This window comes from Balearica regulorum, chromosome 9, assembly GCF_011004875.1.
Source record: "Balearica regulorum gibbericeps isolate bBalReg1 chromosome 9, bBalReg1.pri, whole genome shotgun sequence".
In the NCBI taxonomy this organism is placed as follows: domain Eukaryota; kingdom Metazoa; phylum Chordata; class Aves; order Gruiformes; family Gruidae; genus Balearica; species Balearica regulorum.
In genome coordinates, this window is record NC_046192.1 from 29115243 (window position 1) to 29133303 (window position 18061).

At 40.3% G+C, this 18061-nt stretch overlaps 1 protein-coding gene across 4 annotated transcripts in view; it reads right to left on the minus strand.

Moving 5' to 3' along the window:
* Window positions 1-538: 538 nt before the first annotated feature.
* The window catches only part of TSC22D2 (TSC22 domain family member 2), a 30968-nt gene continuing 13445 nt past the window's right edge, over window positions 539-18061 (minus strand). The window contains exons 2-5 of one of the 4 annotated variants that reach the window (XM_075761781.1): window positions 16194-16267; window positions 11500-11571; window positions 2912-2963; window positions 1989-2128 (exon numbers count right to left, since the gene is read on the minus strand). In XM_075761781.1, the coding sequence (XP_075617896.1) occupies window positions 2923-2963; window positions 11500-11571; window positions 16194-16267 (187 nt within the window). In that variant the 3' untranslated portion in view covers window positions 1989-2128; window positions 2912-2922. Of the gene's footprint in view, window positions 2129-2911; window positions 2964-11499; window positions 11572-16193; window positions 16268-18061 lie in introns of all 4 variants that reach the window. The other 3 variants (XM_010311071.2, XM_075761782.1, XM_075761780.1) reach the window with 3 other exon arrangements.

Genomic DNA, 18061 nt, shown 5'->3' on the forward strand with positions numbered 1-18061 from the left:
GGACAAGAGATCGAACATTCGCAGCAGCCTGAGCTGGGCTGCAGCACGCGGGGATGGCGACTCAGCTGTGCCCAGGATGCCTGCCTGGAAAGGCTCGCTGTGCGGTTTGCTCTCGGAGGTGTTTCTCAAAAGTAAGTTCTTGGTTTTAACACACCAAGATACCAAACTGTTTCAACACCCCAGCACACAGCCAAATGTTAATTTATCTGTCTCTGTGCAAACCCGAAACCAACAGGGTCACTGACAGCATCAGAATTGTGCTTTTCCTAGAATAAAAGAAAAAAGTCTGTTGCGAAAGCAGCGGTTATAATTTTGGCATTACTCTATTAGTGGCTCCCTGAGGTTACCTTTCTCCATTGTGTTAAGAAAAAAGCGCTACTGAATTTAGTTACACTGTAACAACATCTACAGCAAAACAAAAAAAGTCAACAAAACTGCAGTTTCATTTCAGAAAATGTGTTAAAATATATAGATATTTATGCATCAATTTGACACACTGTGTTAGTTTACACAAATGATGGTCTCTCTTGAAACTGTATTTATGAAATGTACATTTTTAATTTAAATACTCAGTATACACTGCACTTAATCTGCATGTTGCATTTATTAAATACATTAAAATCTGCAATGTAACAAAACGTTTTCTGCATACGAAATTCAAAACACCATTTTAAATGAACAAAAGATGGCTCACTTCATTTATTTTTTTTTAAACAACTAGTGCACAGCACACTAGCTCAGCTCCACCAACACCAGCTGTTCTTTCTTTATTTGACATTGTTCACAGACTATTACATATTACAATAAGAGTGCTGGATAAAAACATGAGGTACGAAAGTGGTTCAAAGATTATAGGTCATGCAGATCATGCTAGACAGCAAAGAAAGTTGTGAATGAGAAAACACTAAATAAAAATACATAAAGAATGTGCATTATAAAATAAAAAAAAAATCTCAATTACACAGCTTTGCTTCTTTGGTTACAAAGTAGGTTGAACAATTTCACAGCTTTTTATTCCCACCCAAAAAAAAAAATTATACGAAATGTCAAAAAGCAGAGGAATCATGGCAATTTCTCTCTATTAGAAAGTAGAAACAGAAATGAGCAAAGTTTTCTTCATCAAAATAGCCCATCAATTATTTATTATATCACAATAACTGGTGACTACCTGTACAGATGCACTATGGTCTTCATACTTACACTCTATACAAAATTTACATTCAAGCTGGATCTTTACTACCGTAAATAAATACCAAAGGTAAATTGCCATTAGTGTTAGAAATATGCCAGGATTCTTTTGTTCAAATTATTGCCTAAACATTTTATCTATTAAACGCAATCCCACCTATCATTTTACTTATACATACATTTATTTAAAAAAAAAAATTAAAAAAGTTCTGTGACATTGTTCATGTACATTATGAAAATAGCAGCCCTGTAATAAATAAAACAAATAAATGAAACTAATGTAGGCAAACGTTACTTATATTGAAAGAACAGTGGCTCTTAAGATGAATTGTTACTTCTTACCAGATAGCAAGGCTCAAAGTAATCCACGGGAAATGGAAACCCTGGGGAGCCACCGAAGCTCTTAGAGACCTCACTCCTGCACACCACGCAATGCGTTCTGTGCATTAATAACTCCTCCTCCGACCTCCCTTGTGCACCGATGGCTGAACAGACACCAACTGCACTTCATGATATACGGGTGAGGGACAGCTCTTGAAGAATGATTGTCTAATACTGAAAAGGCCAAACACACAACAGAAGCATGGCTACTCGCTTTCATATAAAGTGGAAAGAACATCAGTGGCACACAAGGACAGACTGCTCTCAGGTTTTTGTTTTCCAAGGAGGCAAGAAAGCTTTACGCTGAGGAGACATTCGGCTGCTGTGGAGGTTGCGTTGGCTGCGGAGGCTGTGCTATCACTGCTTGCGCTTGTGAAGTGCTACTAGGATTGGCCTGTTGGGTTGAAAGTTGGGATAGCTGATCATTGTTTGAAAGAGATTTTAACAGTGCGTTTTCTCGTTCAAGTAAAGAGTTTCTTTCAACTAATTCTTTTATTTGTTCCTTCAGGACTTCCACTTCTTCTCTTACTGCATACATCAAATGGCTTTTCACTAGATCCTGTGAAGAACAAGTTAACAGTTACACCAAGTGAAAGAACAGTCTCATTCCACTCCCCAGAATTTACTACTTTATTGCTTTCACTGAACTAAGTGGTAAGCCTGGAAAACTGAAGCACTCGTCACTAAAAAGATATGAATAAATTAGCCTTCGAGAGCAAATAACCTAGCTCTTTAATTCACTGTGAAGTGGCCCTCACATCAAAAGCTTCGTTTCCAGCATTCAGCATTAAGTTCAAGTCACCTCGGTTACGCTGAAGACAAGGACTAGAACGACATTCCAGCTTACAGGGAAGGAAAGCACCAGCTCTCAAGCGCTGGCCTGGAGACAGGAGTCTGCCTTGCACAATCCCAAGCACCGAGGCGTACAAGAACCAAGAAATAAGAAAGCCTCTAAATCAGCAGAAGTCAAACAGATGTAAGTGAAGCTGAACAAAACATCAAGGATGGCATAGCATAAGTGACAATTAAGAAAAACTAGTAGTGAATTTCACTAAAGTAAGACTTAAATGTGCTATTTATTTTCAGCACCCCTTTAAGTTCAATCAGCTTGTTCACAGAAATTTGTAGGAAAATTCATGTAAGAACGCCTCTGGGCCAATAGTAAAGGTAATCCTGGTTTGTGGTCATCCCATAGTTGATACAGAAAATCCTTTTTTCAAATGACGGTCTCAGTCTGACCCGACTGAAGGGATGTTACGGACTCACAGAAACACAATACAGCTGGAAACTTACACTCAATGACGAACAGCTAATCCTATTAGAAATAACAATTTTTACTTACCATTGCCTGTTCTATTTTGTTGTCAATGGCAACAACACTTGCACCAGATGCACTGTAAATATAAGGAGAAAACTTTGTGAGCATTACAATTAAAACTATGCACCCATTGGCACCCGCAGGACAGAGGCTAAAGCTTCAAGAATTCAGAACACAACCATGGGGTTCCCCCCACTGTATTGCCCAGTACAGTTAGAGCTCCTAGAGACACCACTCCTTCAGTTTACAATTCCTCAGACTATGCTTATGACACCCATAACCAGAAAAATGCATTAGAATAAACAGTAAATTATCTGCTTTGATTCCTTGCCTCATTACTTGAAGACTACTTTCCAGTTAAGCAGTTCCTGGATCAGGACAGCATTTACCACTTTACAACCAAGTGGCAGCAGTCAATAGAAGAGTAAGACACAACAAAACCCTGAACTGCACGAGCGCACCTACTCGGTTTCAATGAATCCCCGTGGGGTCACATTTAACATCTAAGAAATGCACGGGCTGGTTACAGTTAGGGTCAGTCGTGTTCCAAACACACACTAGTGCAGAACAGTCCAACCAAACACCCAGCGATCACCATAAAACCATGCATTTACTGTGTGAAACAAGATGCTGAACTACATCTTTAAATCCCGGGCTACGGCAATCCCAGCCTTAACATTTCTGGTCTGTTTTCCAGTTGCAACACACGAATACAAGCCAGTCGCTCACTCGTAACTGGAGTCGGACTTTCGGGGGGTGGGGGGGCGTCCCCGATATCTCCGCCTGGAGAGGAGCTGCAGCTCTCCCCAGGAGGTCAGACAGGGCACCCCGCACTGCCGGCTACCGTGGAGGAGCACCCGCGCAGCTCCATCCACGTGCGCTGGCGGTCCCGTGCTCTCCGTGTCTGCCCTCCCACGCTCGGTCTCAGTGGTCCAACTTCACTCCACACAGGACTGCAGTTCTTGGACTATTTACCAGGGCTGCCAGTGATAGCTACTGATAATGCTCCCCAGCGATGGAAGCTGCTATCAGCAGTGTGCAGCTACATTTAAAAAAAGCTAACGTACGGGAAAAATGCAAGGTTTGCAGTCATGCTTGGAAACTCGCCTCTCTGAAAATAAGCAATACTCACTGAAACCAAGTGTTAAGAAAAAAAAAATGCTTAAGTACTTAAGGCTTTTTAAAATGACTATTGGCGATACGCTCAGCAGTATTAGCTACATACGTGAAACAAAGCTCTGCTATTGAAAGAATATGACATTAGAGAAATCCATTTTAACAAGTCTCACAAGAATTGTCAGTACCTAGCACCAAGCGTTTACAAGTAAAAGGAATCAGTTTTTCAGACTGCGGGAGTGACAGCCTCTATTTCTAAACTGAACAAAGCTTGTAATCTAAAACAAAAGTGCTGAAAACTCATTTCACAAGAAAATTGTTCCAGTGTCTTACTTGTCTTCTAAGCCTCCTTCAGCCATACTCACGGTAAACCACCTCAGAATAAAAAGTATTTGTAATTCATGACAAGGTTGAATATTCCTTTCCATCTTGAATTAACGTGTTTCAGATCTATCTGAAACTCAAAAATGTCTGTGCTCAAGAGTCATTGAAATCCCCAAGACTGCTCCACATCCCTGATACAGCCTTTCATGAACACTGCTCTGGAAGTCAGGTGAGGCAGCTTCGAAGAGATAAGGAGGAACAGAATTAAAGCAAACCACACACTTTGTAGTGGGATCTGCTTCTGCATCGTTACAGCATAATTATACACCTTTTGTCAATACTTTTCTAGTTAAATTTGAGATTGGGACTTTGCTGTTCTATTCCCGTTTCAACTATTTCGCAGCACGATTATTTTAAAAATGAAGTTACGGCATTCGATCAGTTCCATGAAAGAGCCTCTTGAGCGGAAGACAGGCAGTCTTCCCCGTAACCACCTGCACCACTCGTACCCACACGGCATGCTGCAGAAGCACCTTTCCCATGCTGTACCTTGCGCTCCAAATCCTCGCCTGCCATTTGAGTGCAGCGTTCATAAGAACTGTCCCTTCCCATAAGTGCGATCTGAACGCAACCGGAGAAACTATCGCTCTCCCACCCATATTTTACACTTAAAGCGATACTAACAGACATAAATAGTTTATACACTACTTTTATTCTTTTTAATACTCTTGTTGCCCTTATCCCCAGATCAGCTTGTGCTATCATCGAAGTACCAAGTCAGGATTCCAGAGCTGCTCCCTGCACAAATCCCGGTGAACACCCTGCTTGTCTCCAGCAGGCAGTCTGGGACCACGCAGACCACCACCGCCCGCCCCAGAAGTCCCACACTGACAGCGCAGCCTTCGGTTAGTCAGATTTTACCCTGACGACTATTTCATTTCACTTTCTAAAAGCAGGTGAGAATTATGATTTTATGCTAGCACAATTCCCATATGATTCTGTCCTTTATTCATTTTACAGTGCTCCCCAGGACAAACAGCTCCTGTGAGACACTCGGAGGCAGAGTGCTCCAGCTATTCTTACGGTACAGTCCAAATATGCTGCCAAATCTTAAAATTTTCTATTTTTCTCAAATCCTCTGCTGTTGATATCAAATCCCAGTTTGCATAAAAATATTGTATCCCATAGCTGCAGAATAAAATTCATAGATATGATCCAGTCCTTATGAAAAGGCAAGGAAAAAAAATATCTGTTAAGTCTTTCCAGTTATGACATTCAAAAAGCGTTTGATACATTCTGTGAGTGCACCATCCATGGTATATCCAATGTCTAAACTAGCAAGTTCTTGAGTTAGAAGTGCAAAGACACTATTTAGCTCTTATAAAAGAGACCGGTTGCTATGCCATGCTTTTAGACAAAGTTGATTGCTCCACAAACTACAGAAGTCTGACAATTATTGACAAAGCTGTTATATATAAACAAAAATCCACATCAAGTAACATAGGACAATTAAAGGGATGCATTAGACATAGAACATTTTTTTTGTAACTGCAAACTTCCTGCCCTCCCCTCAAGCTGAGCTTTTGCAGCCAACTAGCTACCGTACATACACAATGTCGCGTAAGAGAACAATTCAGTTTGACTTGGACCTCCACATTACGGTTACGTAAATGAAGGCTGACCAAAAAGAGGTCATATTGGTATACCCAGGTCACTCTGAATCCCATCAAGTACACGGCAAGATTTACAGTCAGCAAAAAAGACACAAGATTACCAAGTACAGTTTGCCATTTCCAGAGATGGATGGTAAACCCAACATTCTTCTACTTTATACAACCGACAGGCAAAACTATTTTGTCTGAGAGATCCCCGGTTTGATTGTTTAAAAAAATCCTACTAGCTTAAAAGTAATTTTTTCGGATTTTACTTTGAAAGACCATGGGGAAAACCAGATTTTGACTGCTAATAACTGCTTAGCTATAGCTAACAATCAGGTATGCAGCATTTGGAACAAAGTGTTTTATCAAATACTTACAGCCTGCACCTCAGAATTCTTCACGGTGTATTTTAGGTACTTTTCTGCTATACGCCTACAACTCAAGAATAATGTTTTTGTTCCAAATGTCTTGCAAACAAAGCAAGAGATGTGTCTTGGACAATCATGTACACACAGATTAAGAAAATGGGAAGAGAATCAGTGAGTCTAAGTGCAAGTCTTGATTTCTAATGGATGTTACACAATACACAGCAGTCACACTTTCCGCAATACATCGCATTCTTAAAAGCCTCGGTACAATTCTGACTTCATTGCTGCAAAAACTTTTCCTGTGGAGACATGGTATCCCTGGAGTATGGCAAGATATTACTGGAAAGATGTTTCAGCATCATGAACTAGCCATAATATTGTTAAAAAAAGTGTTTGATAGCCCTGTACATACCAGTGTACAACCTCACTGAAAATACAGGTATTATATAAAGCTTGAACAAGCACCACTGTACTCAGCCTGGTGTTTTCACCATTAATGTCTTTAGACGTAACTATCATTCTTCTGAGAGACATGTTCTCACCTTCAAAATTCACTTCAAATCTAGGTAGAAAGACTAGGAATTGAACTTCAGAAATAAAGGCATTTGCAGCTTAATTCACTCTGTATGCTTAAAGAATGCAGAGGTTCATTTTTAGAGATCGCACAGTTCTCAGTAATGTGCATATTTTACACCAACGCTGGATACATCAGGAATAAGGGGTAAAGAGCCCTACTTTGGCACTGTCAAGTACTAGACTAGGGAATAGCATTTCACATTCAAATGAGACTGCAAATCCTACTGACTGGATGATGTACACTAATTTTGAAGCTTCAGGTACTTTAGTCAGTAACAAAACACATATTCTGGATTCAGCTGTATTACCGATTATCTACATACTACTTTCCAAAGGAATTTCTTAGCAAGTTTACTCCCTAAAAGACTGCCAAAATGCCCGCATTTTCTTGCTTTTTCCTGATCTTGATATTTCTTTTAAATTTTAGCATCAAAAGTTACTGTACTGTTTACCTCATGCTTTTAGATACATAATACCTATCACTCAACATTGCTAATCCTGCGAGAGTGGAAAAGACTGCCTGCAGAACAGACTACAAAAGGTACAGGGATGCTAGCAGGAGTCTTGCCCAATGGCCTCAGTAAGACAACTCTTCCTTTAAAGCACTAGATCTATTTTGCTTTAGGTTAAAGTGGAAATGACGTTATACACTGCAGTCTCAGACAGGCATCCCTGAACCAGTGATCTCTCCTAGCTCTTCCAGCTCTTCCGTTGTTACTGCTTTAAATCAAACTTACCAAGCAACCCTTCTGGAAGGCACGTAAGTTACCTTGAAGTGTTCCCACATTTGTTTTGCTCACAAGTGAACTACAAACTAAAACAGTGTGTTAATTTATCCTTTCCCCTCATTGGTTTACTCATTTATAAGCTACTGTAGTCACTTAACCAGCCACTCTTCATGTCTTACCACTATTCAAGGTCCTTAGTCCATCCAGAGACACTTTATCTATTCTTCTAATATTTATGGCATGTTTAATTAGCCTCCATCCAGTTACGAGATTTTATGATAGCTTCCCAATACAATCAATTATCCAGCCTGGAAAGAGTATCTATGTAAATATTTCAAATTTCCATCTTCTTTATCAAAGCCATGTGAGAATGTGATAGTTGGAGGCAGTGAATTCACAGCCTCAAGATCACTGGCCGATGCCTGGCTGTCCCTGCAACTCCCTGCTTAAGCTCCAGGTTAGTGAGCTCCTCCATCAGAGACGTACTTGCTTCCATAGGACAGTGACTTTTTCTTCAGTTTTACATGAAACTCTCATAATTGATCTTAGAAGCAATGCATGACCTCTATAAAAGACAGACTATTTCTTGGGAAAACCAAGACATTGTTTGAGTTGAATTTGTTCGGATTTGTTGGGTTTTGGGCTTGGGGTTTGGTTGGGGTTTTTTTGACATTAAAGAAAAATGTGGCTCCTTATTAGTTTTGGTATGTTTTTGAGTTACACTAATGAACCAAACACTCTTCTCCATGCATGAAGACAAGTCACGTTGAACACCAATTCCAAGAGAAGTAAGCATCAAGAATCACGTTAACCACAACACTGACTGGATCGGTGTGTCACATGAAATGTCAGCCTTGTCCTAAGTCTTTCTGATTTTCACATGGAGTTTCAGACTTAGTTTCAAATCAGAACAGTTTCAACCCTAAAAGAACCTCCGGATAAGGCTACAATCAAAAAGTAGGAGATGTTTAGCTCTTGACTTTCACCCATCTCCAGGGCATCTCATTTAACAGAAAGGCTTGGAACAGGGAAATGGAAGTTTGGGAAAATCCATCACATTAATAGATGCTGTCTAATTTATCACATTTACATAAGAGGATAGATGTTCACCAGCAACACTTAGAATACATTTATCTTGGTGCTATTGTGGGGAGAAAAATCCACATTTTATGAATTAATGTATATTGTGAAGGTTTAATGCTTCACACAAAAATGCAATGGAAACATTAATCTCACTGCTTTAAATTCAAGTTTACCAACAATGGCTATGTTTTAGGCAAACCCATCTAAAGCTCCTATGGCACCATTGCCATACAAAGGCAATCCAGGCACAGAAGAACAGTCACCCAGACTCATGTGAATATGCCAAGAAACCATTATTTCCCTTCTTAATCCTCCCAGTAACCACGCCAGTTGAAAAGACAGACCCATGAGACTTGTGCCCTTAGCAACACCTATGTGAACACTAGGCAGGAAAAACATTTGCAGGCTTCCTGTAAATGTGTCAGTAATAACTAGTATTTCACTAATATTTAATGCTTTGAATGCTACCAGCATTCTTCCCTGCCATGGTAGGTTAGTGAAAAATAAACAAGCCTCTATTTTACTGGAGCAATTTAGCAACATTTTGCTGTCTGTTGCAACAGCATGTGGTTAGCTTTGCTGACTTCAAATGGTCCCAAGAGATGGCTGGTCATAGGAGAATAATCTGTATTTGTTACAAAAAAAACACTGGATTACACAGGAAGATTTTCTATTATGTTTACACTGAAGTCTCCTAACTTAAGCCCCTGAGGTTCACAAATTACTTCTGAAGGAGCTGCAAAATGTACTTACAGAGTCTACTGCTGAAGATCGTTATGTTTTGCAGTGTGTTAACTCCACATTTTGGGACAGGGATACAAAGGGATTCTGAGGAAATTAGATGAGCTTATCACTTACATGGTAGAGATTTCTCTTTCACAAACTGGAGATCACAAAAAAGCCCAAACCACCGTACTTGTTACCAAACTACCTCCTGCATCAGAGGCCATCCTGCCTGCGCAGAGCAGAGCCACCAGGGCCCGCGAGTCCCGTCCTGCTGCTGGCAGGGCTGCACCACTGCACCCCACCCTGCGAAGGGCTCCCCAGAACCGCCTGTGCTGGCTGTGCCCTCGAAGCTCCCTCCGTTAGGTTTTCATCAGAAGTTTATTGGTGAAAGCTTTTCAGTTTCAGTCTTCTAGTAAAGCAAAGCTACATAACGTGATCTTAAGAAAATCCAGTAACTGGTTTATTAATGCAAAACCTGCTAAACGCTGGCAAAGACTTGGGAATTTGAACACATTAGAAGTTTAAAACTTGTATCAATCCTGATGAATTTGCTTCTATGTTTTTACAAATACTTGTTTTTACCACAAAGTGTTCAACAGCAAAGATGCAAGACTATTTTTAAAGTAAGCCATTTACATACTTCTACCTGAATTTAATGTTTTTCTATATCCCATTTCCTTCCAGTACTTGCTTCAGACACTGTACATACACCTCGGATTTGTGAAGCCTCAATCTTAATCATTCGTTATTTGCTTTTAGGGTTTTTTGAATCAGCTTCCTCATCTTCAGAATTATTTCAAGTTAAGAGACATGAAAACAGAAACATATGAAGGCTAGACCTTAAAGTGAGCTTTTGGTCTCACTACCGAATTTGTATTCAAGGCCCTGAAGTTTATTTCAGTTAAATAATAAAGTCCTTGGAACCTAAATACCATCTCTGTCCCATAAATACAATAAAGTGGCATCATCCAGAGCTTAAAGCAAAAATGCAAATTCATACAAGTTTCTGCTAGAAAAGGAAGACGTGCTTTTGAAACTTAACCTAATGCTTGCACTTCAGCAAAAACCAGAGCAGGATGCATCAGCATTACTTTTAACCTGTGTTGTACAGTATACAAATTGTGGCCAAGCAAACTTTAAAGGATTCAGTTAAGCTTTGCAAGTTGAAAAGCCTCTCAAGTCAAATACAGCCAGTACAATGATGAAATAGTTATCAATACTTCAACAGCTTCTACAGAACTTGCTAAGCAGAAGTATTGTGACATGCCAGAGCATCACAAGGCATGAAGTCACATAATCACTAGGACTTCAACTTAATGCTGACAAAAAAAACCTTCAAAGTCATTAAAGTGCAGGAAAGAAACAGTTTGCAGCTACTGATTAATTAGTAATGCATCTCTGACAAGTCATATCCGTAACAGATATGACTTTGTTGCACTTCATTGCAGTTTCTCGCCATGAGTTCAATGCTAACTTAGTAGGTTTACTTCGTCCTTGTATCTTGTCACGGTTCACATTTGTTCCCCATCTAGCTTTACATAAGCAGAATGAAAGCAAGCCAGAAAGCTTCCTTTCCCGGTTTTGAGACCAAAAGATTTTAACTTTGCCAAAATTGTATTTAAACATAACATTTTCACAACTTGTTTTCTGATATAGGACTCAATAGCCACAATACCAAAAAGTTCCCCCCCCCCTTTTTTTTTTTTTGGAAAAGGAACCTGTAAATATTTTAATAAAGGTCAGCTAACAGCTGACTAGCATTAAACTCTTTCAGCTTACACATTATGTATGATACATGCATAATGGCAGGAGGAAAAAAAAATGTCATGTCATATTTTAGACTTATTTAAAGTTTCAGTACAAATACTTCACTTCCAAGACTGCTTTCAGACCTTCAGGCTGCAGAAGCCCAATATGAAGTTCGAAGCACAAGCAGCAGTTCTGTGCAAACAAAAATGACGAGAAACTTGCATAGAGCAAAGCTGTTCATGCATACCTCAGCATGTATGCATTCCATACTTAAGCATTCATACCTATCCCAGAAGGTCTTTGACTCGCGTAACTTGTTGAAATGGAACGCTTGGTAGAATGCAGTTGACGGATTCCTATGAGATCCAAGAATCAAACAGACATATTGAAAATGGGTACGTAATAAAAATACTCTCTCATTCAACCTGCATTACAAAGTGAATTAGCTGTCTAGACAAGTTAAATTTATGTCCAAAAGTTTACAGACTTCACACAATGCCTGAAGAATAGTTTAATGACTGAAAGGCCTTACTGTTTCCATGGGCTTCCATTAAAGACATACTGATTCAAAAAGTAATCCTGGAGCTCTATGGATTTTCATGCTATTTCAAGTCGCTACTGTAAAAAGACGACTGAAAAGCCATTAATGAAACATTTCATGTCATGCTGACCACCTTGTATACTCAAACGTATACCACTCTATACATACCTAAATTCAAAGATACATTTCATATTTTTCATATTTCACAAAGTGTCTCTGCAAACAGTACCCAGTATTTCTATTCTACTTAGCATCCTACTTTCTATTCAAAATGCGCAACTTCTCCAAGCGGATCTAAAAGTCAGAGCTAAATATGCCACATTCAAACTATGACAGATTGTTACAACTGAAAACCAGATCAAGTTAAAATTGAAAAGTGGAATCTAAAATAATGCTAACTTTGTAAGTGCTTGTCATAGTCACCCTCATGTTGCCATCCAGAGGGACCGTGACAGGCTTGAGAGGTGGGCCTATGCAAACCTCATCAAATTCAACAAGGCCAAGTCAAGGTCCTGCACATGGGTCGGGGCAATCCCGAGCACAAATACAGACTGGGCAGAGAACGGATGGAGAGCAACCTGGAGGAGAAGGTCTTGGGGATGTTGGGGGACAAGAAGCTCAACATGACCCAGCAACATGTGCTTGCAGCCCAGAAAGCCAACTGTATCCTGGGCTGTATCACCAGCAGCATGACGAGCAGGTCAAGGGAGGGTATTTTCCCTCTCTACTCCACTCTTGAGACACCCCACCTGGAGTACTGTGTCCAGCTCAGGGGTCCCCAGGACAGGAAGGACACGGAGCTGTTGGAGCGAGTCCAGAGGAGGCCACGGAGATGATCCGAGGGCTGGAGCACCTCTCTTATGGAGACAGGCTGAGAGAGTTGGGATTGTTCAGCCTGGAGAAAAGGCGGCTCCGGGGAGACCTTAGAGCCCCTTCCAGTCCCTGCAGGGGCTCCAGGAAAGCTGGAGAGGGGCTGGTGACAAGGGCAGGCAGTGTTCACAAGGGAGAATGGCCTGAAGCTGCAGGAGGGGAGATGGAGATGGGATGGGAGGCAGAAATCCTTCCCTGTGAGGGTGCTGAGGCCCTGGCACAGGGTGCCCAGAGAAGCTGTGGCTGCCCCTGGCTCCCTGGCAGTGTTCAAGGCCAGGTTGGATGGGGCTTTGGGCAACCTGGGCTAGTGGAGGGTGTCCCTGCCCATGGCAGGGGTGGCACTGGATGGGCTGGGAGGTGCCTGCCCACCCAAACCAGTCTGCAGTTCTATATTTCTTCTTCTTGATGTGTAATAGGGCAACTGTTGTTTGGAGGCGCTTTGCCAAGCAGTAAACCAGAGTGCTCTAGCTACCACCCACAGGCACCAGTAACCTTGCTGAAAACCAAACACTAGAGCACAAATTCTGTCACCAGTGCCAAACCCCTGAGGCAGCCTGACCCTCCTCATTCAGCACGCGTTGGTCCCATAAGATAGCAACTATACCATGACTGTAATTTGAAGATCTTAATTCTCCCAAGTCTCATCTGAACACTTAAAATTTACAAGATACTGGATGAAGCACAGGGTCAAAATTCTCTACTACTAGTGGCTGTATCAGAGCATTACACTTCAGCTCAGAAACTCTTCTTATCAATACTCTAGTTCATCTTTACATTGGTATAGCTATACCAGGCCTAGAGAAGAATGCTACAGATTAGCTGAAAAATCTTAAGAAAAGCTAGTATTAGTTCAAATTCCATTTAAAGCAGTTTTAAAATTAGAAGTTTATACCAACATTAGAAGCACAGGTTCCATCCTTTTTCTAAGTTCATGGCAAGAATACTTCTTAAACCAACTGTCTTCAAGTTATTTAATTATTTCAATTTAAGTCCAATTATTGTATAGTTGAAATCATAAAACAAAAAAATATCACAGAAGCAGCACCATAATAAAATACTATTTATCTGAAGTAATTTGATTCCCATGGCAGGTGTATACCAAAAACCCTGCAAGGATAGTGACATTTGTGCATCTTCAAAGATCAGGAAATGACTTGTTTGAAGTGTTTATCACTCCTCCTCCCACCTCCACAACTCTACATTTAAAAAAAAAATTCCATGCAAGTATGGAATTTAGCTTAAAACCTGCTACAGAAGTTGCTTGATCAAGCTGATAAATATCATGCTCTTTTGTTGGTACTATTTATGTTTTCATAAGAAGTACTGCACACTTGAGTGACAACTAAATACAACTAATTATAGGAACAGCAACACAATAGCTAAAGGAAATTTGAGTGATATGGGGATTTAGCATATGGAAAGCAATTGGTATCTGCAGATAAGAGAGCATTCCTTTGTTGAATGGAAGGAGGAAGCCCAAGCTCTTCTAATTCAGCTGTCTGTGAGGAGTATGTAAAAACTCCCTTCCTCAGAAAGCGACTGTAAATACAAAGTCACTTAACTTCCAAGATAAATTTACTCACAGCATGTAAAACTCTGTTGCTATTGTTAAGTATAAAAAGTTGTGGTTTATAACCACACGGCATATATTTCATACAGTCTATTTCTATACTGATAATCTATATATTCCTGTACTATTCTTAAGCAAGTATCTGGGAAGGTATTAAAGTTTTCATCATTAAATTCTCATTTGTACCCCCTCCTGTTGAAATTGCTTTTGCATTACTTCAGACAATTAAGAGAACTTTTTTACTCTGTAGGTATATTTTAGCAAGATGTTAACTGGAGGGGGATGTGAGTGTGCCACCTAAACAGCAAAAGCAAATCCACAGAGGTTACATGAATGATGCCTAACGGGCAGGTCTGAACTAACACGACTGAGTTTCAGACTGTTGAGGCAAACAGTAAAAGGTTAGAGAATTACTAAAAACTCCTCTCAGTTTGCAGAAACAATTGAGAAAGCAGCTTACAGAAGTAGTATTACCTAGCCTGCTGCATCACAGCTGAAACACCAGAAGTCCTTCTGACACTGCCTTAACTGACTGCGGAGACAGCCTGGACCAGGAAAGCAGATTCATCAGGCCCCCTCCCGGCATATGGCTGCGTCCGAGAGGTCGAGACTCGGTCCCAGTTGTTGGCAGATGGACACAGCGGAGCCAACAGCCCAGAAAGGGGACGTCCCTGACACTGAACCAGAGAGCCAGAGCCCACCTCCTCTTCCACAGGAGGTACACCAGGCACTTCTCTTCATCTCTGGTGAGAGGGGAGAGCAGGTATTCCCAAGGATAGAGAGGCTCGATTCCAGTCCCAGGGACTGACACAGACAACTAACTTAGCACACTTTAACATTCAAACTGTATCTCAATTGGTAAAATAATGCCTCCGTGTCCGTAAAGTCCTACAACGCATACCGTATTTATTTCCTCTAAAAGCTCACAAACATCAAGATTCACAATGCACTCCAATGTTACGGTTTCTAACAGTTTTTGTGCAATAGAAATTTGATGAAAATTTAAAGGATGTGAACTTATTCAGTTCTCAGAATACTTGAACTTCAAGTTGTGCCTTTAAAAGGGAAGCCTAACCCACATCCAAAGTCTCACCTCATAACAGTATCCTCCCACTGCCATTAATCATGACAGCACATGCCAAATACAAACTTTATTCTAGAGAGCTCTGCTTCGCTAGAAACCATGCCCAAGAAAGCTGGCAAGTTTTCAAGTATACAGATAAATGCCTTTTAGTGTAAATAATGATACTGGCTTTGGAAGTGCTGGGTATCAGCCTGGCACACAGGCTGCTGAACAGATGCCTTTTTTCCAGCTACCACCTTTGAAGGAGGAATAGTAACATCTTTGTTCGTGACATAGCTGAAGCTATGTTTCAATCCTCAAACTACTGACCAACATCAGCGATTAAGGGCAATAAGAGGAGGAACACGAAGAATGCCACACTTTTTTTTTTTGTCCCAAGGTGGCAAATTAAAAAATTCACACTAGAACACCTCAAACATTTCCCTCTCAATATCACTGAATGTTATTTTCATTAACTTTGAGAACAGGAATAATCCAGAAGATTATAAAGGCCTAGGCACCTAAGCAGGTCAGACAGCTTGTGCTCAAGTCTTCAGAGGAAAACCAAACCAGAACCACCTATTTATTATTACCTAGACAGCAGCAAGCCAGTATGAATGGCCTTTTCAGAAGCTTATGTCTGACAAATTCCTTCTGCAAAAAATTAACAGGCCTCATATAGAAAGAACACAGAAGATGTGATCACGTTATAAAATTAGTAGAGCTTTTAATGCCATCTTGCATGACATTTTCGTAAGTAAGAACATGGCTTGTACAAAGCGGGTCCACCACTGGTGACTACTCTGTACACGTGGCTCTCCAATGATTCAGTGGAAGGATGCATCAAACAGAGCTTTCCAGGGGTCTCCTCCGAGTGTGTTATAGGATACTTTAATCCATGACTTGGACAGTGGAGTACAGACTATCTTTATACCTGCAGATGATCTGCAAGCACTCTGGACAGCAGGAATAGAATTCGGGAAGATCTTGCCCAATTGGAGCAATGGTCTGAAATAAAAAGGATGCAATTCAATAAGGATAAGCATGAAGTATTACGCTCTAGAAGCAATAATCAGCTGCACAAGTACAAAACATGGAATGAGTAGCTGACTGAAATTCCACAGAAGAGAATCTAAACAGAAGTTAAAAAATAAAAATCTTGCAAATATGTCAAACTCGCAATACTCCTCCTACACAGGATGTACACATACTAACCAAAATCTTTCTTATTCAGCCCTTCTGAGCCCTTAACTTAGATTTTATGGCCAGTTTTGCATATCAACGCTCCAGAAGCATATAAGCCTACCAAAGTCCAGGTAAAACCACTAAAAGACATGTCATATTCCAATTTTTTTCCCTATAATCAGAATCACTAAGTAGGAAAACCAAGCATTTAAAAGAGATGAAAGAGATAGCTACAGGCTGCACATAGTTTAAAGTATCTGCAAAGGAGAAGAAAAACTTATTTCCACACCAGTTTGGTATAAGCACAGCTCACACATTACAGGCTTTAATTGCAGCAAAGAAAGTTTGAACTATGCATCAGAATTGTTTTCCACACAAACAGCAAGGAACAGAAAAGACTTCTTACAGAAGCGGTGCGATTCAAGAAGAGATCAAGTCATTATTGCTCCAAAAGATTTCAGGCCCGTAAGTCTCCAGATCAGCCCATAGGCCCATCTTTCACAATTCTTTGAGAATTCAGGACATCGCTAGCAAGAACTTTAAAAGCAGAAGTTCTGCCTTTGAATAGGATCAACTCCTACAGGAACCAAATTTAACTATAAAACAGAAAAGAAGTAAAGAAAGAGCACGTTTATACTTTGAAATCAAACCGTCTTTGCGTTCAACTGTAAAGTTCATGCCTTTTCTGGTGGAAAGCAAGAAATGACCATTCTAGAACAAAGTTGTTCTTAGTTGCAGACAAAGCTCATACTGAAGCACCAAGTTTAAGACTAGAAAGCATCAGCAAAACATCCATTAGTATCGTGTTCCTAGTCTTAGAAGTAAGGTCACTGACCATACAGCGATGCCTCAATAGGACTGGGAATTCAACAGCTTCCCATCCTTTGCACAGAAAGCCATAGGAGACTGACAATATGCCTGTAAATAAAACCCTGATCTTCAGCCACATTTGTCAAAAAAAGGTGCTAGTATGTTACTTTCTACATCTACATTATTTGTGCAGTGCCAAAAGTGAACTAACCGCTTTGAGAAAGAAGTGACTCAAAACCAGCCTAAAGACGAAGTTAGATAGAAGTATTTAGCCTTTATGCAACGTCAGAATTATTATTTAACAATCAAGAGACACAATGGTAAGCACATAGTCTGAGCTTATTTAAGAGAACTATCAGCACATACAGATGTGTTCTTACTATGGTGATCAGGGTAGGTAGAGCCATCTGCTGCTCGATTTGAAGTGCCCTAAAGGACAATTAATCCTTCCTTGGTTTCTAAAGTTTATAAAAAAAATTGATGTATTATTGCCCAGAAGCATTTCAAACCCAAGTTAGTTTTCAGTTATATGTCTTACCAATCACCAATAGAAGGCTGTGTTTAACTAGGTTACTAGCTATGACCTGCAATGAAGACTGGTTACAGTTTGTCTCCAAATTACAACACTTGACTTGGTTTATTCAGGATCCGAACCAGGGGACTTGCAATCACTTGTTCATAGCTTATCAGAAAACTCCCAGTACAGTTTATGGCATTTCAAGATTATGTTTACACTAGTAACAGAATTCCTTCTCTGTCCCTCTTCTTTTAAAAGGCATTTCACTTTTTACCGCCTTCCATTTAAAT